Source organism: Myxocyprinus asiaticus, chromosome 1 (assembly GCF_019703515.2).
Source record: "Myxocyprinus asiaticus isolate MX2 ecotype Aquarium Trade chromosome 1, UBuf_Myxa_2, whole genome shotgun sequence".
NCBI lineage: Eukaryota > Metazoa > Chordata > Actinopteri > Cypriniformes > Catostomidae > Myxocyprinus > Myxocyprinus asiaticus.
The window spans coordinates 11,641,536-11,664,302 of record NC_059344.1 but is presented as its reverse complement, the minus strand read 5'-3'; the positions used below and the strand labels follow the sequence as shown (position 1 = coordinate 11,664,302).

General features: G+C 40.2%; 1 protein-coding gene across 1 annotated transcript; it reads left to right on the top strand.

The window, feature by feature from the left end:
- The first annotated feature begins 581 nt into the window (after window positions 1-581).
- Window positions 582-20,949, top strand: zgc:158785 (uncharacterized protein LOC791214 homolog). Its single transcript, XM_051701497.1, has 5 exons — window positions 582-687; window positions 2,782-2,963; window positions 13,938-14,142; window positions 19,117-19,323; window positions 19,467-20,949. The coding sequence occupies exons 2-5, from the start codon at window positions 2,788-2,790 to the stop codon at window positions 19,623-19,625; spliced, it is 747 nt and encodes a 248-aa protein (XP_051557457.1). The 5' UTR covers window positions 582-687; window positions 2,782-2,787; the 3' UTR covers window positions 19,626-20,949.
- Window positions 20,950-22,767: the final 1,818 nt, after the last annotated feature.

Below are 22,767 nucleotides of genomic sequence, written 5' to 3'. Positions count from 1 at the left end.
AAACTCAGCAGAAGGAAACCAAGCACAGGCTGCAGCGGATGTGAGCAATCGTGGACATGACAAAGATACTGGGAACAAAACCATAAAACAAGACCAACCGAAAGGCGAGATTGCATAATTGCATAAACATAGCTGAGGTGTATGAATGGAAATGGATGGATAAAATGAAATCTCTCCAAAGCAGTACATGCTTGCAATGTCAAACCATTTGGTACATTACCTCAGACTATCTATGAACAAAACTGTTTTTGACAAGAGATCAAGCCATTCTTAGACCAGCTGACTGAGATTAGAATGTGTCTATGAAGTACAATCGGTGTCAAATCTTTCACCGTTTGTTGTTGTTGTGTCTGCAACAGTCCACTGTCAAAGCTTAGACTCTCATTTAATTAGCATAATGTTATGAAAATGAAAAGCCATTGGAGAAAACTAACTGGATTAAGGGAGCTTGAATGAGGAGGTGCCCGGTGTGTAACCAACGGTGATGTGAGAGGGATTTCCCTTTGTCCGCTCTGTGCCTGAGCTTTCCTTCCCTTCCAGCTAATCCCCAGCTATTCTCACCAATGACCTTGGGCTCAATGCTAATCTGACCATACAGAGTGAGTCTCTACGTGTGTTTAAGCCTTCTAAATGTTGAGTCTGTCCATGTTATGGGGAGCTTGGATGAAGCAAAGTGCCTGTCTGGTGGTGAGTTGCTAAATTTTCTAAAAACAATGGATTTCCCTAGCATTTAATGAACATCTTTAAAATGTCCCAGTTTTTGCATAAGTAGGGTGGCTGTTTAGAAAGATATTTGATTGTTATGTTGTAGGTGGATTGGGGAGAATGGAGGATAGCTTCTAAATATGTTGATGGTCTGTGTTCTTATGGTGTTGTGAATCCACTGATTTCAAAAGGGATAGTGTGTTTCGAGGAAAAAGAAAAGGGTTTATGAAATTGATGCTCGGTAATGCGATCAAATGTTGAGAAAACTTATGCTACAAATCACTCTAACACAAGCATCAATTTACCAATGAGAATCTCAGAGAGGAAAGTCCAGTTGTGCTTCCAAATTGCTATATTCTCGCTAGATTTCTAACTGCCTCTTCCACACAGTCCAAATGGATCTTATGCATTTCTATCCGCCAAACTCCCCGACTCTTATTAAATTATTAAAAAATGTCTAAACAATAGGCTAACAGTAGGCTAATGAACTACTACTTAGTAAAAAAAAAAAATATTCTGATTACTACTGATAAATATAACTAGTGATATACCAATAAAAGCAATTATATATGCTATCGGATGTCAACCATTTGTTTAAAAACAGCTGATTGTTTAAAAACAGCCGATTATTTCCTTTCAATCAAAAGGGTGGAAAATCACGTTTGACTATCAGCCTACAACTCATGCTATGTGTATAAGAAAATGTCTCTTGTGTGAAATTTGAATTGGACTGACAATGACAACAGAGTTGCAATTTGTAAGCTTTGCACTGCAAGAATTTCACAAGGTGAAGCTAATGTTAAAACTTTTAACAATTTTAACACAACTAATTTGATTGCTTACCTTAAAAGTTCAACACAGCAATTAAGGAATAGGACAAGTTTATTAAAGCTAAAGCGGAGGCTGTTTTAGTTAAAAAGGAACAGTTAATGTGAGTTAGTAAGAAAAAAAAAAAAATTTACCAATTTAATGTGAGCCTACCAGGAGACTATTAAGAATACAGTTAATGTGAGTTGATAATGTGCTTTTTGTTTTGTTGTTTTATTTACAGTATAACTGTAACATGGAAAACATGACATTGACATGAGAATAAAAATGTAGTTTTTAAATTTCTTTTGAAGTTGTGTTATTAATGATCACTGATTTGAAACAAGTTAGCATAACAAAAAAACAGAACCATCTACCTATCGACATTGGCAGATGTTGTTTTAAATGATCGGTTATTGGTATCGGTACACACATTTTGTAACAGTGCATCCCTTTACTATTAATCTATCATTATATTGCTGTTACTGGCATTTTATAAAAGCAATAAGGCACTTGAGGCTGTGAGTTACAGTGATTGTACCACAGGTAAAGAGTGTTCAGGCACTTTGCCTTGCATCGTGCCTAGGAACACTCCTTACCTAAGGTAAAAATTACTGTGAGGCACTGCGTCTGTTTTGTGGGCTATGTCCATGAACTCAAATATCAGTACTTGTTCCTTTGGAGATACTTTTATCACAGTGTCTATATAAATGTTCTGTTTTGTGTACAACTCAACTCAGCAACAAGTCATCAAGCCAGACAGATGGTTGCTTCCAGTCTTAATTGGCAGTTCTTGGCCAGAATAAAAATGTGGACCAGACAATGTGAGGGAAGTCAAGGCTAGTCCTGGGATATATAAAAAAAAAAAAAAAAAAACAGAGATCAAAGGAGGGCCAGTCAGCCAACATCACCTTTGCATTGCACTGTAAACCTTATTTACAGTAGTGGTATCTTAGATTTTTTGACATGAATTAAAAACAAGGCTGTGAGGGACAGACATACATTCTCTTCAATGGTATCCACTGTATATAGCTCTTTGATCAAATCTAATTAACCACAACTCATATTTTCTGGAGTTTTTTGTCTACTGAAATGCTTTTTTCAATGTTTCATCAGCGGAACGATCCAAAACACTCTAAATAACAGTACAACCCATTGAAGAGACTGTAAATCATTGCCCAGAAATGAATTTACCTCCATCTCTACTCATATGTAAATCTCACTTCATTACATTTAGCAAATATCTGTATCTTTCTTTTTGGCCCCCAGGTATGAATGGCCCCATGGACAGCAGTCATGCTCTGTGAGGAGTCATCAGAAGGGTTTAATGGTGGTCCAGGTCCTGAGGTTTTGGTAAAGGCTGATGCTGAGACTGCAATAGATCCTGTGAAGGAAGTCATTCACAGTAGCACTTATATCTCCTCTGTGTTCCTTGAACATGGGGGCAACAGGTGGGCCAAACTCATTTAGCCATATCACATTACAGAACAGCCTAAGATACTTAAAGGCCAAAACATTCTCCATGCAAGTATGTGAACGTAGATGTGAGTGCTTGGCCACTGCATTGCCAATGCATGGTCCGGTTACAGTGGTAGAAATAAACCTCAGTACTTAAGGGGGTACTTAATTTTAGCAGAGTTAGCCATTTACTTAGCCACGCCCCCTCTTTCCAAAACCATGTACTCAAAAGACAAGCGTGCACACACAGACACACTTGAAAACTGTTGGCAGTACCACCGTTCCCTATAAGCATATTATGCTGTCTGCGTAGGGTACCAGCTCCCTAGGGGGGCACCACCTTACCCTAGGGGGGCACTAGAAACTCCACCAGCTGAACTTCCTCGCATGTTATACGTTATTCAAGGATCCAATAACTGTAGCAGAGCACAGATGATCACCTTGCAGCTTGCAACATGTCAGATTATCGCCTCCTTACTTCCTTGCGTACAGTATGTTTCGGTCTTAACAGTAGTGATAGACTGAAATATCGGAATGGGGTGCACTTCCCATACAACAACACAGTTCACTGATTAACCACCATAGTACATTGCATCGCTGGACAAACTACGGTTAATATGGTTACTAAATATGTCGCAAATCACCACATCCGTCTTTCGAACCACGCTAGTTCAACAATGTCATTAATGACTTTATTCATGGGGTGGAGTAATAACTTCTGCGGAGATCGAATGGAATGTCTTGACTCTGTTATGAAATTAAAGATATAGAATGCACTGGATGGTAGGGTACTTATGGAAAATGTGCCCTTTTCTGGTCGCCAAGTGTATAATGATTGAAATGTTTTTTTTTTGTTTTGTTTTTGTTTTTGTTTTTTTACATCACAACACAAAACAAAAACAACCAAACATTTTCATTGACAGCTGGCTCAGCCTTATTTTACTAGTATAGACTGCATGTTTAGTACAGTACTGTAAGACATAACAGGAGGTCAGTAGGCACTGTAGGAGAAAAGCTAATGATACATAATACTGATAATAGGAAAAAACCCGATAAGAATAATAAAGACAGCGATGTAAATGGGTTGGGGAAGGAAGAAAAAAAAAGAACACACAGGGGAATTTTCCATAATTTAAGTACCTTTGAATTGGCGCCCACCTTTATTGAAATGTATTAATTCTTAACTGTAGTGTAGCAGTCATATTTTCCATAGAGTACACTTGTTTTAGTCTCTGTGTCCATTGTGTTAAAGTAGGTGCATGGGGTTTCATCCAGTTCACCATGATCATTTTCCTGGCAGTCATAAGGAGTATGTGTAATATGTACAATAGATTTTTATTAAACATACCAGGAGGGGTTCCATCAAACAGAAAAACCAATGGGAACTTAGGCATATCTGTTCCTAGGATCTTATCAATCTCATCCTTTATCTGTTGCCAATACTGTTTGATTCTTGGACAATCCCAGAAAATGTGTGTGTGGTCCCCTATCATTCCACAGCCTCTCCAACACTTTACCACTGTGGAGCTACTATCATATTTCGATACCACCAGTGGTGTCATGAAAAATCTAATTTTCAATTTCCAGTCGAACTCTTTCCACAGGGTGCTACTGATACTTGTATGACAACCTGTACATATACTCTCCCATACATCATCCTTAATAATTATGTTTAACTCCAATTCCCATTGTCTTTTTAAATGTATTATCTAAATGGTCCTGTGTTAATTTTTATATAAATGTGAAATACATGTTTTTTATTTGATATTTGATGTTCAATAATATTAATCATGTATTGCTCGATATTTGTTGGAGATTTTTTATTTTTATCCCAATCCTTATGGTTTGTAATGTAATGTCTCAGTTGTAGGTATCTAAATATGTCACAAGGTTTTATATTAAATCTATCGCAGAGTTGAGTGAATGATAATATAACCTCAGTTTTGAAAATTGTATTAATTGTTATCAGCCCCTTCTCTGCCCATTTTTTCCCACACAAAGGGGAGGAAATCTGGGTTGCCTGCGATGGGCATCACTCGTGAGAGAGCAACTGCCCCACTCATTTTCTTATTTCCAGATATCATCATGGCCTCTGATTTGTCTGCATTTACCTTGTATCCCGAGACAGAACCATATTCTTTAAGGCAAGTCATTGGAGCTGGAATTGAAAGAAGGGGGTTTTCAGTAAATAACAATATGTCATCTGCATAGAGAGATATCTTATAACAATTTCCTCCCTCATCCATAATCCCCTGTATCTTAGTGTTGCTCCTTATCAATTCCGCCAGTGGTTCAATACTGAGTGCCAATAAAACAGGAGATAAGGCATCTCCTTGTCAAGTCCCTCTGCCAAGCTCAAAGAACTCTGAGCAGTGACCATTTACTCTGACTCTTGATCTGGGGTTTTTATAGAAAACCTTCACCCAGATAACAAAGATATCACTAAATCCCATGCACTTCAGAGTTTGTTCCATAAACATCCAATCTAGTCTATCAAATGCCTTCTCAGCATCTAAGCTGAGAAACATAGCAGGAGCTTGTCTTTTAGCAGCGATGGCTTGTAAATTTAAGGCTCACCGGATATTTCTGGTACCATGATGCCCATTAATAAACCCTGTCTGGTCAGGTTTAACCAGTTTTCTAATATATTTTTGTGTTCATTTAGCTAATATAGAGGTAAGAATTTTTTGGTCTTGACATAAAAGGCTACAGTAAGTGGTCTATACCCCATGCAGTTTGTTGGGTCTTTCCCTGCTTTGTGAATTACAGTAATAACTGCATCTGACCAGGAGTGGGGGGGATCCTCTGCATCTAGCACATAATTATATATCTTACAGAGGATGGGGATTACCTAATTTGCATAAACCTTATAGAATTCCCCCAGAAACCCATCCATGCCTGGAGACTTGTTATTTTTAAGTTTAGTGATAACATCTTTTACTTCCTCTTCTGTTCTTGGGAAGGTTAGCTCCTTCGCGTCTTCTTCTGGTAATCTATTAATTTTAACTGAGTTAAGGAAAGTAGTGATTTTGTCCTTCTTATCTATTAGCTCTTGGCCCTCATATAATTTCTTATAATATACTGCAAAAGCATCAGCTATGTCCTTAGGTTGTGTTAACATAACTGTAGTGTCCGGGTGACTGATCTTAGGAATTGTTCTGCTAGCTTGAGTTTTACGTAATTGAAAGGCCAGCAGTCGGCTTGCTTTGTTACCCATCTCATAATATTTCCTATTCGTAAATCTAATTGCTCCTTCTGCCTTATATGTAAGTAGTTCATTTAACTTCTGTCTTGCCTATTTTAAATGTTCCAAAACCCTAACATCTGATGTTTGTCTATGTTTGATTTCTAGCATCTTAATTTCTGCCTCTAATTCGTTTTGTTTGGCTACTATTAATATCTTAAATCTGGATGTGATCTCAATTATTTTTCCCCTTATTACTGCTTTGGCTCCCTCCCACAAAATAGCTGGGGTAACAGTCTCATTATCATTCAATTCAAAATATTCAGTCATATGATTTCTTAGCCCTTCTCGGGCTAGTGGGTCACTCAGTATTGAAACACTGAGCCTCCAGTATCTAACTGTCTAATTTTGTCCCAGTCTTAATTTTATATATAGATTCTATACTACATTCCGCTATCCTGTGCGAATCCGTTTTGGAAATACAAAATAAATCTATTCTAGAATAGCTGCTGTGTACTTGCGACCCAACTCTGTTATAATTCCAAGAAGCGCTTTAGATTTTCTTGGCTGAGGTCCCCTCTCTGCTGGTAATCTGTCATTAATATTGTTCAGCACACAGTTGAAATCCCCTCCAGTAAGAAACATCCCCTCTCTTTTATCCACCAGAAAAGAAAATACCCTTTTAAAAAATTGTGGGCAGTCCTCATTTGGTGCATATATGTTTAAAACTGTAATTTTTGTACCCCCAGCTGTGCCAATTACCATTATATATCTACCCTCTTTGTCTTGATATGTCTGTTCCATGTTAAAAAAGACTGACTTGCCAAAAAGGATAGCCACCCCTCTTTTCCTCCCTCTTTCATATGAAGTGCTATATACCTGATCTACCCATTCTCTCTTCAATTTCAGATGCTCTTTTTCTGACATATGGGTTCCCTATCTGTGACTCACTTGCTGTTGTGTCGATGTAGTGACACTAGGGGTCACTCTTGGGAGCCCCAAACACCTCTGCTTTTTTTAAAAAAGGCCAATGGGATTTGGCGAGTGGAATTTCCATGCCACTCCCTCGGACATACGGGTATAAAAGGAGCTGGTATGCAACAACTCATTCAGATTTTCTCTTCGGAGCCGAGCGGTTGTATTCAGTGCACTGAATTAAATTCCCTCCAAAGACGCACCTCAAAACTGCTGGATTTGCGACGCATTTCAGCGGCTTCTCCCCCTCTGCACCCGTGGAGTGCAGAGAACGCCCCTGGGTGCTTCGGCAGAGCGAAAATTAGAGAGTATATTCTAAAAGAGTATATTTTCATTCACAAAAAGAGCGGCACACATGGAATGTCTTTTTAAAGATGTCTTTCCATTTGTGTGTTATTCCTGGTTGCGGTCGTTATCTCTCTGCTTCTGATGGCCACGATCGCTGTCTTACGTGTCTGGGCACTGCCCACGTGGAGACATCATTCATGGATGAGTCATGTCCTCATTGACGGACATGCTTTCCCGGGCGGCCACAAGCATTGGGCTAGAGTGGAACCCTCCACTCTCCCCTGAACCCTCGCGGCTCGACGATTGGTTCCTAGGCTCAGGGCACCGCCCACGGCCACGCCACACCATGCCCCGCCCCAGTCCCTTTCTTTCTGGAAGTGCATGAGGAGCTGACAAGATCGTGGGAGGCACCTTTTACTGCCCGGTCCCGGTCTTTCAGCTCCCCCGCTCTCACTACCCTCGATGGTGGAGCCAGGGGATATTTGGTGATCCCCCAGGTGGATAAGAAGCTCACGTCCAGGGCCTGTAGGTTTACGTCATCCCTGACGACTGTGGCCTGCGGTGCCGCTGGACAAGCCTCCTCCGCCCCGGCACGCCATGGCTCTCCTGCAAGTACACCAAGCCAAGGCACAAAAAGAACTGCACGAGGGTAATTCTGACCCGGCATTGATGCAGGAACCGTGCTCAGCGACCGACCTCGCTCTCCGGGCAACGAAGGTCACGACACCTTTGGCTCAACTTGGTCGAGATGGGAGAGGCGGACAAGGAACGGTTCCTTGATGCCCCCATTTCCCAGGTTGGCCTGTCTGGCGAGGACTTTGCCCAGCAGTTCTCGGCAGTGAAGAAGCAGATGGAGGCCCTACAACATATCCTGCCCCGGCGTGGCTTAAGACCCCGCACCCTGTCTGCTCGTCACCAAGGGCGTCCTCCTGCAGCAGCAACACTGGCTCTGCTGCAGCTAACCCCGTGGCCCTCTACCGGGGGGTGGAGTGGAACCCTCCGCAGTTAGCAAACGCCACCCGTCTCGCGGCTGGCCACTAAGAACCTGAGGAAGGCTTCGAAGCGCCCCCGAGACGGGCGACCCAGGGGTGAGGAGACCCGCTTCTCTGCATGCCCAGGAGGCTGCGGCACCCAAAAGTTTGACAAAAGAATGTTTTCCTCGTCTCCTGGGTTGCATGTCCGGTGCGCACGGCTGTCGTCACGACCACCGTCCACCGTCCCATTTTGGCAGGTATGGCGCTCCAGTGGCGGACCCCCCACCCCGTGCGCCCAGCTGTGGCACAAACATGCCCACGGGATTGGTTCTGGTGGACTACGGGGATGAGATTCCTCCTCCCCCCTCCTCAGGAGCCAGCTAAGTGCTTCGATGTCCCTGGACTCAGCACGGCCACGGGGCTCGAGTCTCCTCAACGTGGCTCCTTGAGCTCTGCCCCGCCGTGAGGTGGCTGTCCCCCTTCACCTTGAAGGTATATGTAGCCGCTATTTCGGCTCATCACGATGCAGTAGATGGTAAGTACTTGGGGAAGCACGACTTGATCATCAGGTTCCTGAGAGGCGCTAGGAGGTAGAATCCCTCCAGACCACGCCTCATCCTCTCGTGGGACCTCTCTGGAGTCCTTCAGGGTCTACGGGGAGCTCCCTTTGAGCCCTTAGAGTCAGCTGAGCTTAAGGCACTCTCTTTGAAGACTGCCCTCCTGACTGCGCTCACTTCCATCAAGAGGGTAGGGGACCTGCAGGTGTTCTCTGTCAGCGAATCATGCCTGGAGTTCGGTCCGGGTTACTCTCACGTGATCCTGAGACCCTGACCGGGCTATGTGCCCAAGGTTCCCAAGGTTTAGGGATCAGGTGGTGAACCTGCAAGCGTTGCCCCAGGAGGAGGCTGACCCAGCCTTGGCATTGCTGTGTCCGGTGTGAGCTTTACGCATCTATTTGGATCACACGCAGAGCTTTAGAAGCTCCGAGCAGCTCTTAGTCTGATTTGGTGGACAGCGGAAAGGAAGCGCTGTCTCCAAACAGAGGATCACCCACTGGTCATTGACGCCATCACGATGGCATATCAGGCTCAGGACGTGCCACCCCCTGCGGGGTTACAAGCCCACTCTACCAGGAGTGTGGCAGCCTCCAGGGCCCTGGCCAGTGGCGCCTCTTTGGCAGACATCTGCAGAGCAGCGGGCTGAGCATCACTCAACACCTTTGCGAGGTTCTACAATCTCCAGGTTGAGCCGGTCTCATCCCGTGTATTGGCAGGCACGAGCAGGTAAGTTCCGGAACAGCTGGCCGGGTGTACCACTTGTACATAGCACCTTTCCCCTCCCTTGAGGTGAAGACCTGCACTCTTGACTCCCAGTCATGTTCACAGACTGTGATCCCTGGATGACTTTCCTCCTTAGCCCTCTGGCAGTTGAGTTTGCGGAGAAACTCGCTGTCGGCCCAGTATGTGCGCTAATGAGGCCTTGTACTGAGGTAGGTGCTCCACATGTGCTGGTTCCCCGAAGGCGACCCCATGTGATATCTTCCGCAAGATCGTTTCCCTGTCGGTAAACTGCGTCTTCCTTGGGCCCCTCTGCCCCCGGTCGCCATGCTTTGTAGAAACTCCTCCCCCTTCGAGTAGGACCTACCATGGAACCTCTCTACATGACATACTTCCGACAAGACTCGGTAAGTCCATGTGACATATTCCACTCAAAATACCCCCCCCCCCTTTATGGGTGGGGTGTGGTCTCCGCTGTGTCTTCCCCTTGGCAGGGACACCCCCCGATGTAGACACTTATGGCTCCCAGTCAGTTAACAAATTCCACTCTTTCTGGGGAGAAAAGAGAGGAAAACCGGCCTCGGCTGGGCTAGCCTGTCCCTATTGTTGGGCAGTAAACGTGTTCCTGATGGACCGTTCAACGCTCATAAGAGCGTTGGGGGAGGTTACGTGATGGCCTGATGCGCTGGCTACAAGGCACACAGTGGTCTGCCCATCACGCACCGCCAGTTCACGTAACACAATTCAGATAGTTGTGGCATTTTGTATAGGGACCCCTAGTGTCACTACATCGACACAACGTTGAGTGAGTGACAGATAGGGAATGTCATGGTTACTTTCGTAACCTCCATTCCCTGATGGAGGGAACGAGATGTTGTGTCCCTCTTGCCACAACACTGAACTACTTGGGACCTGGTCTTGGCTCCTCAGCACAAAACCTGAATGAGTGATTGCATACCAGCTCCTTTTATACCCGTATGGCATGCAAATTCCACTCGCCAATTCCCATTGGCCTTTTTTAAAAAAAACAGAGGTGTTTGGGGCTCCCAAGAGTGATCCCTAGTGTCACTTCATCGACACAACGTCTCGTTCCCTCCATCAGGGAACGGAGGTTAAGAAAGTAACCATGACGTTTCCTGTAACATTGCAATTGAACACTTTAATTTCTTAAGTTGGTTCGTTATTTTCTTTCTTTTATTGGGCTGCTCAACACTTTTATGTTGTAACTAACACATACTAAATTATCCATATTTTCTTATGGTAACTTCTGCTAGGTTGCACATGGTTTAAACTGTATGGAGAACTGAGAAGTATACCTGGATTAAGCTGGTATGAAATCATAGCTGTCAAGTGAAAACAATTATCTATAACAAGAACATAAACTATTTTACAAGTCCCGACTTCCAATTGTCCCACTGGCCAGAATGGGAACAAGTAGACTGTAATATAAAAGGAACACATAACTGCGGCCAGTTCCTGGTGTTTAGAGGGCAGAGAGTTGTGACTTGAGCTCTCTGGGGAATCATGTGTGCACCGTGTGCATGCAGCCATCCTGGTAATGTGGGTCCTTTGGAGCGGCTGCATCCCAATATTGTGAGTGTTTCTCACTCGAGATTAGTTCATAGGCTATCCGTCTATTTGTATGAATTAACTTAGTTGTTATCTTTCCTGACATCTATCAAAGCTACAATATTACCACTACTTGTGTAAGGCAGAGGTAAAAGTTTGACATAGTATTTTACTTTGGTACATGAGTAAAGATGTACTCACAAAATTAAATGAAATAGAAGCCCAGAATGTCTGTTTCCAGTCTCTAGTCTCAATTAAATTTCTTGATCAGTTCATGTGAAGGCCTTGAGGTCCGCGTCCGATAGCAGGGTTGTGTTCGGTTTACGTTTGCCTCTTTCCTGCATTGTCCATCTCACCTTTGACAGCTCACTTGTCGATCCCGCTCGTCAACATTAACTTTGATGCCCATGTCCTGCAGCATCTGCAATGCGTCCATACAGTAGATAGGAATAGAAAGACTTTTCACCTCTATCCGTGTGAATCCTTTTCTGTGCCGGGTAGAGACATTTTGCTTTCACGTTCTTTAATCTGAGCTGCTTAATGATGTCCCAGACCTGGCCTCTTTTCCTCTGAAGCTCTGGAGAATTCTGTGACCATGCTTGACGTATAACTGCTTCCTTGACTGAGTAGTCCAAGAATTTTACTATCATTGATCTCGGCGGGGCAGTCGTATCTTTAGGTTTAGGCGCGAGTGCTCTGTGCACCCTTTCAATCTTTATGTCCACGTCAGTTAGTGTCGGTAGGGCACAGTTGAATATCCTTCACAAATTCCACAGGATTGTCTCCTTCGCTTCCCTCAGGGATTCGATAAATTCTTAAATTATTGCTCTGTAGTCTGTTTTGTAAGTCCTCACACTTGGCTGAAAGATCAATCTAATTCTGAAGCAGAAAACGGAGCGCCCTCTCGTGCCTCATTCCAGAATCTTCTGTCGCATTAACACGTTCCTCCATTTCCTTTATCCTCCCCTCAAGTTTAGTCATTTGTCCTTTCAGATCCTGAACGGACATTTACAACTTTGTCAGTGTCAACTTAGTTTGATTATGGGCTTCTTGGTTTTACTTTCTTAGTTGTCTTAATTCTTCCATGATTCCAGAAATGTCCGGGAGGCATGTGTTAGCTTTAGCATGTCTAACTGGGCTCAGTGATTTCTTCCTTTCATCTTTTTCTCTTGAGTTTTCACTTCTGTTCGAGTTTTTGTTGTGCCTGGTAGTTGTACTCATCTTTAAGTCGTAGGATAATGACACTTTGCTGAATATAACTAAATCTGCCAGTAATTAATGCATTAGATTGACGGAGCCCAACATTTAAGCTGTTTTCATTCCCGTTGCGTCACCGGAAGTCCTATTTTATTTTATTTTTAGTATGGAGCAACACAGCTAGTGATTTATTGTTGCCGATTTTGCTCAAGAGCATTATCTGTTTAAGTTCACTTGTCTTTCAAGTCATGTGCTAAAGCCTTAAATGTTAAATTACCTTTGCTATTCTAGGATCATAAATCATAAACAACAGCTATTCATAAAGTAAAAAATACTGCCATGAATGCTGACAAGAAAAAATCTGGGCAGATATAACACAAAAAACGCAGACGAGTCAGGAACTAACAAGAACCTGTGCTTCTAACCTCTGGTGAAGAGCTATAGTTCCAACCACACAAACAGTGGTGCTCTTTGCGAATGTTATTTGGAACTATGGTTTATGAAAAACAAAAAAATCTTTTTGTGTTCCTGAAAGTATATTGGAAATTCAGGTTTGGTGACACCAGTTTGGAGAAAGCATTTTATCACAGGGACTAAAAACGGTTCAAGGACCAAAAACGAAAATCAAATTTTTTTTTTTTGCAGAACGTAACCGAAAACCGGAACAAAGTGATTTTCAGTTGTTCCAGAGTGAAAACGTTATTTTGAAATGCTGGTAACCAGTTATAACCAGTTAATTTGAAAAACTAATTAAACTAAATGCTAAAGGGTTTATCACAGTACATTTTTGGAACTATACCACTTCATGTTGCCTGAAAAAATTAAACATGTGCTTTGATCCTGAAGGAAACTGCTGCATCACACATTTCTTTGCCTAACTGCCCGTTGTGGATGTTGTATTTTGTGAATATACAACTATGTATAAATACTACATATTCTGTGAATGCACAGCTAATCCAGATACAAGCAAAACATTATTAGAGGTAAAAAAGTACATTTCTCAGTTGTTTCCAAGTCTTCACTGAATTATTGTTATATATGATGCATTAATACAGATTTGATGCTGCCGGGTTTTGACTCAGAAGCAGATCTGTAAATAAAATTATACTTAACTTTTAATGAACTGTATGCTTGTTATAAATTCTATGCTAATAAATCCACCACACAGGAAAATAAATTAATTGGAAAGGAGGCTGTGGAACTTCTGAACGGGAATGAAAAAATACAGTTTTTCCTCAGAATGAACCTAAATCAAAACCATTTAGTTTTTAGTCTGTTTTATCATCCCAAAATTTTTCATATCAGCATGGATGACTGTGCACCCAAACAACAATAGTATACCAAGCGATTATGTAATCTGATGACTAAAAGATTTATTTGGTCATGTTTTATGTTAGGAGCCAATGTAGCCCGCCATTCTTTTGGTCTGGAGTCCTGCGTATTTGTATCTGCAGCATTGATGGCTTATATTGTGATCATGTAAAGCTCTGTCTCTCTTTTCAGTTTGAATGGGGAGGAGCCGTTCTGTCGTATCTGTCATGAAGGCAGCAGTGCAGGGGATCTGTTATCTCCCTGTGAGTGTGCGGGCTCTCTGGCGATGGTGCATCGTGTTTGTCTGGAGCACTGGCTCACAGCCTCCGGCACCAGTCACTGCGAGCTCTGCCACTTTGAGTTTTCTCTGGAGAGACTTCCTAAACCACTCATAGAGGTAAATATTAGTTGTAGTGCTCTTAAAAGCTCTTTATAACTCCTTTTCAAGAAGGCTAGGTTCCAATTCAAATGGATTTTATCACCTTCTCTCCTGAAAATCTATGAAAGTTCATAGAGTTCATGGAAACAATTTTGGCTTATCCTGTTGTTGAAGACATTGTTTGTGTATGGAGGTGTATATTTGTACCATAGTGTGCATCTGATTCTGTATTACAATTGTACAACAATGTTCCTTAATTAATTCCTAATTTAATATTTACATCTTAGCACCTTACTATAGACACAAACAGTTTCCATAGCTTTGTTTAGACTGCACATACTCTGATCTCTGTCTGTGAATAGCATATTTTGTCTTATTTGTTAATAATTCCATTTGCCATATGAACCCTTTTGAAGGTTTAGTGGGTGATGAATCTTCACCTTGGGCAACGGCTGTTTCTGTAATTCTGTTAGTTGCTGCCTGTTGATATGGAAACAATTATTATCAAGTACTGCACTATGATTCTGTCAAGCTGACTTCTCAACAGATTTCAGAGTTTGTGAAAAAAAAAAAGAGTGCTTTTGGTGCTTTTATGGTTGTTTTTGTCATTTTTGAAGCTTAAAATCTGTGGTTACTAAGAACTGTTTGAAAAGATTGTTAAAAAAAAAAAAGAACAAAAAAGGTAACACTTTACAGTAAGGTTCCATTTGTTAACATTAGTTAACAACATTAGGTAATATGAACTAACAATGAACAATACTTTTAGAGCATTTATTAATCTTAGTTAATGTTAATTTCAACATACAGTTAAAGTAAGGAGTTTACATACACTTAGGTCATTAAACCGCATTTTTTAACCAATCCACAGATTTCATATTAGCAAACTATAGTTCTGGCAAGTCGTTTAGGACATCTACTTTTTATCTATCTTTTTTTCAACAATTGTTTACAGACAGATTGTTTCACTTTTAATTGACTATATCACAATTCCAGTGGGTCAGAAGTTTACATACACTAAGTTAACTGTGCCTTTAAGCAGCTTGGAAAATCCCAGAAAATATCAAGCCTTTAGGCAATTAGCCAATTAGCTTCTGGAGGTGTACCTGTGGATGTATTTTAAGGCCTACCTTCAAACTCAGTGCCTCTTTTCTTGAAATCATGGGAAAATAAAAATAAATATCAGCCAAGTCTGGTTCATCCTTGGGAGCAATTTCCAAATGCCTAATGGTACCACGTTCATCTGTACAAACAATAGTACACAAGTATAAACACCATGGGACCACGCAGCCATCATACCGCTCAGGAAGGAGACTCATTCTGTCTCCTAGAGATGAACATAGTTTGGTGCGAAAAGTGCAAATCAATCCCAGATCAACAGCAAAGGACATTGTGAAGATGCTGGATGAAACAGGTAGACAAGTATCTATATCCACAATAAAACGAGTCCTATATCGACATAACCTGAAAGGCTGCTCAGCAAGGAAGAAGCCACTGCTCCAAAACTGCCATAAAAAAGCCAGACTACAGTTTGCAAGTGCACATAGGGACAAAGATCTTACTTTTTGGAGAAATGTCCTCTGGTCTGATGAAACAAAAATTGAACTGTTTGGCCATAATGACCATCGTTATATTTGGAGGAAAAAGGGTGAGGCTTGCAAGCCGAAGAACACCATCCCAACTGTGAAGCATGGGGGTGGCAGCATCATGTTGTGGGGGTGCTTTGCTGCAGGAAGGACTGGTGCACTTCATAAAATAGATGGCATCATGTGGAAGGAAAATTATGTGAATATATTGAAGCAACATCTCAAGACATCAGCCAAGAAGTTAAAGCTCGGTCTTCCAAATGGACAGTGACCCCAAGCATACCTCCAAAGTTGTGGCAAAATGGCTTAAGGACAACAAAGTCAAGGTATCAGAGTGGCCATAACAAAGCCCTGACCTCAATCCGAAAAACTGAAAAAGCATGTGCAAGCAAGGAGGCCTACAAACCTGACTTACACCAGTTCTGTCTGGAGGAATGGACCAAAATTCCAGCAACTTATTGTGAGAAGCTTGTGGAAGGCTACCCAAAACGTTTGACCCAAGTTAAACAATTTAAAGGCAGTGATACCAAATACTAACAAAGTGTATGTAAACTTCTGACCCACGGGGAATGTGATGAAAGAAATAAAAGCTGATATAAATCATTCTCTCTACTATTATTCTGACATTTTACATTCTTAAAATAAAGTAGTGATCCTAACTGACCTAAGACAAGGAATGTTTTCTACGATTAAATATCAGGAATTGTGAAAAACTGAGTTTAAATTTATTTGGCTAAGATGTATATAAACTTTTGACTTCAACTGTATACTAATACATTTTTAAAATCAAATGTCACGTTTGTTAACATTAGTTAATGCTATAAACACTATAAATTAACATGAACTAATAATGAACAATTGTATTTATATTAACAAAGATTAATAAATGCTGTAAACAATATATAGTTAATTGTTTTTTCATGATACCTAATGAATTAACTAATGGAACCTTATTGTAAAGTGTTACCAAAAAATGTCCATTTGTGTTAAAAAATTACAGCATACGGGTTTGGAATGACAAGGGTGACTATTAAAATGAGAGAAACTTTCACTTTTGGGTGAACTGTACCTGTAACCAACATTATCAGCATCCATTCACTCACAAGTCCAGAAGTCATGTCCTTGCATCACTTTATGGCAAACAGCATTGGCAGGTCTGCTTTACCTCAGCTTCTTTTAAACACTAATCCACTTAGCAGGAAAGTGAGATTAGATGAGGAACATTCTGCTTTATTAATGCTCTTATCTCATGTTTGTGCCGGAGGACAGTATGATGACATTTTAGTCCATGTGCAACAACCTGATGAGCCACAACAAACCTTGCATGCCCTGTACATTGTGCTGCCTTCTCAGAGGAGGGAAGAACCTGCACTAATATATCACATTTAAATAAAATACTTGAGTAGGGGAAAGCTGGGGCAGTTGTAACACACAGAATTTCTTCAATCACAAATAAGCTAATTGATCTTTGTCAATTGTCTTTCCAAGTCAGCATGAAATCAAAATTGACCCTATTTACTGTCTAATTGCATGGCTTTTGGTCTTATTATGCACAATTCTTTGGTGCATATTATTCCAAGTAAATAAAAATGTATTCGGAATAATGTGCAACCTGTCCAACTCTGAAATGTCTTTGCCCTCTCCTCCTACCACCCATCTACTTTCTGGTATGTAACAGCTACTTTCAACGAGCCAATCAATTCAAGCCCTTCCATAATTTTTTTGTTGTTGAATATATATCCTTTATCACTCTGTCAATATGTCACATTATGGATTTACAATGGGTTGCTGTTTATTGTTCATGTTAAAGTACATGTAATCTCTTCTCATATGGAAACACATATTCTTACCTAAAGGAAAGAAAAAATACAAATGACTGCTATTTAAAATCGCACTTCTGTTCAGAATCAGAATGAGCTTTATTGCCAAGTATGCTTACACATACAAGGAATTTGTCTTGGTGACAGGAGCTTCCAGTACACAACAATACAAAACAGCAACAAGACTTTTAAAACATATTTAAAAATTGAATAAAAAATACATAAATATTGAAAAGAAAAGAAAATATATAAAGAATACACAATAGACTATATATATATATATATATATATATATATACACATACACATACATATACATATACATATATATATATACATACAAACACACATTCATACATACACTCACAGCCACACACATACATACATAGTGCAAATCTAAATACAAATCGGTTATATACAGTGCAGCATATGTGTTCACTCGCTGCCCGAGAGAAATAAATGTGTTTTTGTCAGGGCTGGGAGTAGATTAAAAATATAATTTATTCTTCAATTGAATAAATTCAATTTATTCTTTGGGAATCAAAAGTCGACTCAAAAGCTTGGGAGTCGACTCCGCTCAGGGGCATGACATGATCTTTTCTCATTCATACTATCAGTCATAAATAGTGTGACACAGTGGCATAGCTAAGGGTGGGCTTGGGTGGGCCTGGGCCCACCGAAAATAGACTCAGGCCCACCCAGAATATTAGAGATTATACTTTGACTTCAAATATATATTTCTAAAATAGTAAAAAACAAAACAAAAAAAAAGAATAAATTCTGATTTCTGAAAGTGTGAAAGAACTGTTTGAATGTGCGCCTCTTCTCTGTTGTTAAGGAAAACTTGGTACATTATTTGTAAAAAAATTTTATTGAAGCCCACCCAAAAAAAAAATTTCCTGGCTACACCCTTGGTGTGACGAATGCTTTATATTGTACTGTTTAATGTACATTTTCACTGCTTCCCGTTTTTCTTAAGAATTAAGAAAATTTGTCTGGAATTGACTCTTGGATTTGAGTCTGAAAACCTGGAATTGGAGTCGACTCCAAAATGTCTGGAATCGAACAGCCTTAGTGATCATATCACTTTTTGAGAACATTTCAACAAAAAATTATTTTTGGATGTCCAGCATTTTTAATTTGCTTATTTGAATTTTACCTCATATGTATTTTATTTTTAGCTAGTTGGTTAAAGGTTAACATGATTGACATGTTCGCACTGTCACTGATAGCTGCTGTACAAGACTTTATCATGGCTTTGAGGTCAGGAATAACTGTAACACATTCAGGGAAAGCTATTTGAAAACAATCATTACTTCCGCAATTCCATTTGGTGATGCTAGTGGCTCAGAAATTACACACTTTAACAAAGCTTTAACATAGTAAATAAGGCATATTTAATTGAATTTCAGTGTTTATTCAATTAATATAACAATGAATCTAACGTTTCACCCTACAACCCTTTTGAACTGTATGATCATTAAAGAGAACAGGCCAGAGGTGATTTTAGATTAGGTCAGTTATTTTTAAACTGCCCTGTTTTCTATAAATGTAATATCCCTCTTGTCCCTCTTTTTTCATGGGCACAGTGGTTCACCACCCCTTCCATGCAGCACCAGAGGCGAACGCTGTGCGGGGATGCGATCTGTTTCCTGTTCATCACGCCTTTAGCGAGTCTGTCGGGCTGGCTGTGTGTGCAGGGAGCCATGGATCTGTACTACAGCAACGGCATTGAGGCCATCGGACTCATTGTACTCACACTCACCTTGTTCACTATTTACTTCTTCTGGACTGTCGTAAGTTCATTTTCATTGACAGTGTAGCTAAATGGTCCTGATTAGGGAGACAAGAAAGAAAGATGTTTAAAACACACAATAATGTGTTACAAGGTCAAACGATGATAAAATAGGACTAACTTTTGCACATTATGTTACCACAGGTATCCATACGTTACCACATTCACCTTATCAGGACGTGGAATGCAACAAATCCCTGCGTCCGACTACAGATTCCTTGCCCTGCGAAGACGCCCAAGAGGCCAAAAAATGTAGTACTGCACTTTTTGTGCAAAAATAAGAAAAAGGAGACAGTGGTGTAGTGCCTGTAACAGCATCAGCAAGAAAGTGGCTTAACAGTAGTGATTATGGAAATATCCTTATTTGAAGTGACAGTCCGATTTGGTGTGACACCCTGATTGTGGGTGGACGGTTCCATTTTCAATACTGTTTTTAAATAATTGAAGACTTTCAATTAGGAGGATTTTCTGTCTTGCAAAGTGATGCCATGATTTAGAGTGGACGGTTTCATATTCAGTTGTATATTTTTCAATAATGGGAGACTTCTGAGGGTTTTGGGAAGCAGATTTAGCAAATAAAGCCTATCAAGTATTGTAGCTAGGTAAGGATGGCATTTAGACAATCATAAAGATGCAGATCATTTTATTAATGTCTGCTTTATCATGGAACTTGAAAAAAAAGTGCTTTCTTTCTAGAAAAAAGAACTTTAGATAAAACTTTTAACCATGATAATTTTGTGTTGTGGCAGAATCAAAATGACTAAAAAATAGAGAATCTTAAAATCCTATTAAAGTTCACCCAAGAATCAAAGTTTTGTCATTATTTACTCACCACCATGCTGTTCTAAACCCGTATGACTTTCATTCTTCTGGGAAACACAAAATGAGATGTTAAGCAGTATGTTAGTCTTAGTCACCATTTACTGTCATTGTATGGAAAAATGAATGGAACTGAAAATTATTGGTCTAGACCATTCCTGTGAAGGGCAAAAAAATCTAACTTGATTGAGGGCCGTGGGCCGAAAGTAAACTTAGCATTTCATCTAACTGTATTACATTAAAATATAAAAGTTGCCCTGGTTTCCATACTTTGATTTCATTATATATAAAAACAGTACTCTGCAATCTGCTTAATTATTATTTATTTTATTATACATTTTATTCATTTATTTTGGTAATTTTTCCCTCTCTTGTCATATACGGCAAGGCAGGCCAAATTAAAGGTCATTATGGGCCAACATTGGCCCACGGGGCCTGTTTTGGGCATCTCTGTAGACTAACATACTTAACATCTCTTTTTGTATTCCATGGAAGAAAAAGTCAGACAGGTTTGGAAAAACATAATGGTGAGTAAATTATGACCAAATTTTCATTTTTGGGGTTAACTACCCCTAACATGGGATGTGTTGTGAATGTCACAGTCAAAGAATCCTACCTAATTCAGCTCCAACATCAAATATCTTTAGGCAAGTGGGTTGAATATCTCAATATTTGGAAACATTGTTTTTACCCCCTTTTGTCTGTCTGTGTTTCTGTTCTTCCTGAATCAGGACGTGATCTGATTCTGCTATAGATGTTGAGTGAGAAGTGTCAAACAAGCAAATAAATAAATAAATAAACAGGTATTTCTTTTTTACCCTTACATTTTTTTTCTTTCTACTTGTCCAAAACTCCTGGGGGTGTTTCTCCACTGAGATCTGAATCATTCAAAGAGAAAAATGGGATAGTGCAGATCAAGCGAAATACAGTATAGGGTAGGCTAGGTAACTTTCTCCCACACTGCCAGAATACAAATATCTCAGTGAGGCTAAAGGAACTGCAGTCAGTAAAATAATACTGTCTGTTAGCATAGGAAATTGTATTTATTCAGGAGAAAGAACCAGACCAACATTCAGGAAATTGCCTCTTTTGTGGAATCTGAAATGGCAACCAGTGGTTGACTCCAAGAGTATCGATGGTTACATCTGCATCGACACCAGCTTTACTTTGCTGTTCTCCATCACTTTAATGTACTTTTCTTACAACATTATTCTCACAATATAATTGCCACTTTAATCTCGTAATGCAACAACTCTATTCTGGTAATATTATGACTTCATTCTCAAAACATTCCTACCTCAATTTCATAATGCTATATCTTTATTCTCATAAAAGTCCTATTATGAAAACAGTACAACTTTATTTTCGAAATCTTGGATTTTTTTACTGTTTTTTACAACCGTTTTCTTTCTTTTTTCTTCTTTGAAGAAAAATGGAGAACTAATGTAGATGTAGCATCTGCTGTACAGAAACCAGCCACCTGGCCTTGTGTTCTACCAGTAACATCTCAAATGTTTTAGTTGAGCTGAAACCTGATTTCTGCAAACCCTACCTCTCAACTGCTTCATGGAAATAGATGGTACAGTACAGCTATGATGGTGACTGAGTCATTCAAGTTCCATGGAAACACCAACCCTGATAATTGCAATGAGTAGATCACTAAAATTACCAAGACGTGTTAACAGGGGGTGCATATCCTGAGACAGCTGAAAAGAATACTGCTGTGTCACAATTTGCATACTATCTGTTATTAATAGTACACAATAGGCACATCCCAAATCATGGAACAATGAAGTGAACTATTAGTAGGTATTTGGAACACCCTGATTTGGAGTAATCCTGATTTGTAGTGATGCCATAATAAAATATGCAGATGACACCATTGTCACTGGTGTTAATAATGAAGAAAATAAGCCAGCTGTGTTCTACCAGCAACATCCTACATTTTTTTTTTTTTTGTTGTTGTTGAGCAGAAGAGCCAATTTCTGCAAACCCCACCTCTCCATTGCTTCCTGGGAAAAGGTGGTACAGATGTGAATGAGTCATTCAAGTTAACCACAATTACCAAGAAGTGTCAACAGGAGGTGCTTATAATGATATGACTAATTTGCATACCATCCATTAGGGCTGGGCGATATGGCCAAAACTATTATCACAATATTTTCTTACATATCATTCTATATCAATATTTCTTATAGTATACATTTCATACCATTAAAGGGAAATGAAATGCATTCCACACCTCAAGAATGAATGTAAACGTAACATGTTTGCTTACAAGTCAACTCCACAGGGTAAGCTACCTTTTAATTTAAAGTTGAAGAAGTATACACAGTTTAGGATTTAATCTTATGTAACGGGAGCCAGCTGGTACATGATAGCTGTGCGGTATGTGTAAACCTCACTCCCCTGGCCTCAAGAAGCACTCTAGCAGCTGACGCTAGAGCGCCTTTAGCCTCCTCATTAGCGCACCCACCTCCCATGCCAGAGATGCTAGTTCGAGTCCCTTTCGGAGCAGAAATATCAAGAACGGTCGCACCTACATACTGTAAGGTGTGTGACCTCTTTTCTTCAGCGGACGTTTGACTCCAATGAAAAACTTAATTGTGACACTCCACACTCCAGG

What these genes read in the sequence shown, in the direction of transcription:
- zgc:158785 (XM_051701497.1), top strand. Translation starts at nt 2,788, where the DNA reads ATGGCCCCATGGACAGCAGTCATGCTCTGTGAGGAGTCATCAGAAGGG. An exon ending in CTTGAACATGGGGGCAACAG is followed by an intron (nt 2,964 to 13,937) that starts GTGGGCCAAACT and finishes CTCTCTTTTCAG; the next exon opens with TTTGAATGGGGAGGAGCCGT. An exon ending in TTTACTTCTTCTGGACTGTC is followed by an intron (nt 19,324 to 19,466) that starts GTAAGTTCATTT and finishes ATGTTACCACAG; the next exon opens with GTATCCATACGTTACCACAT.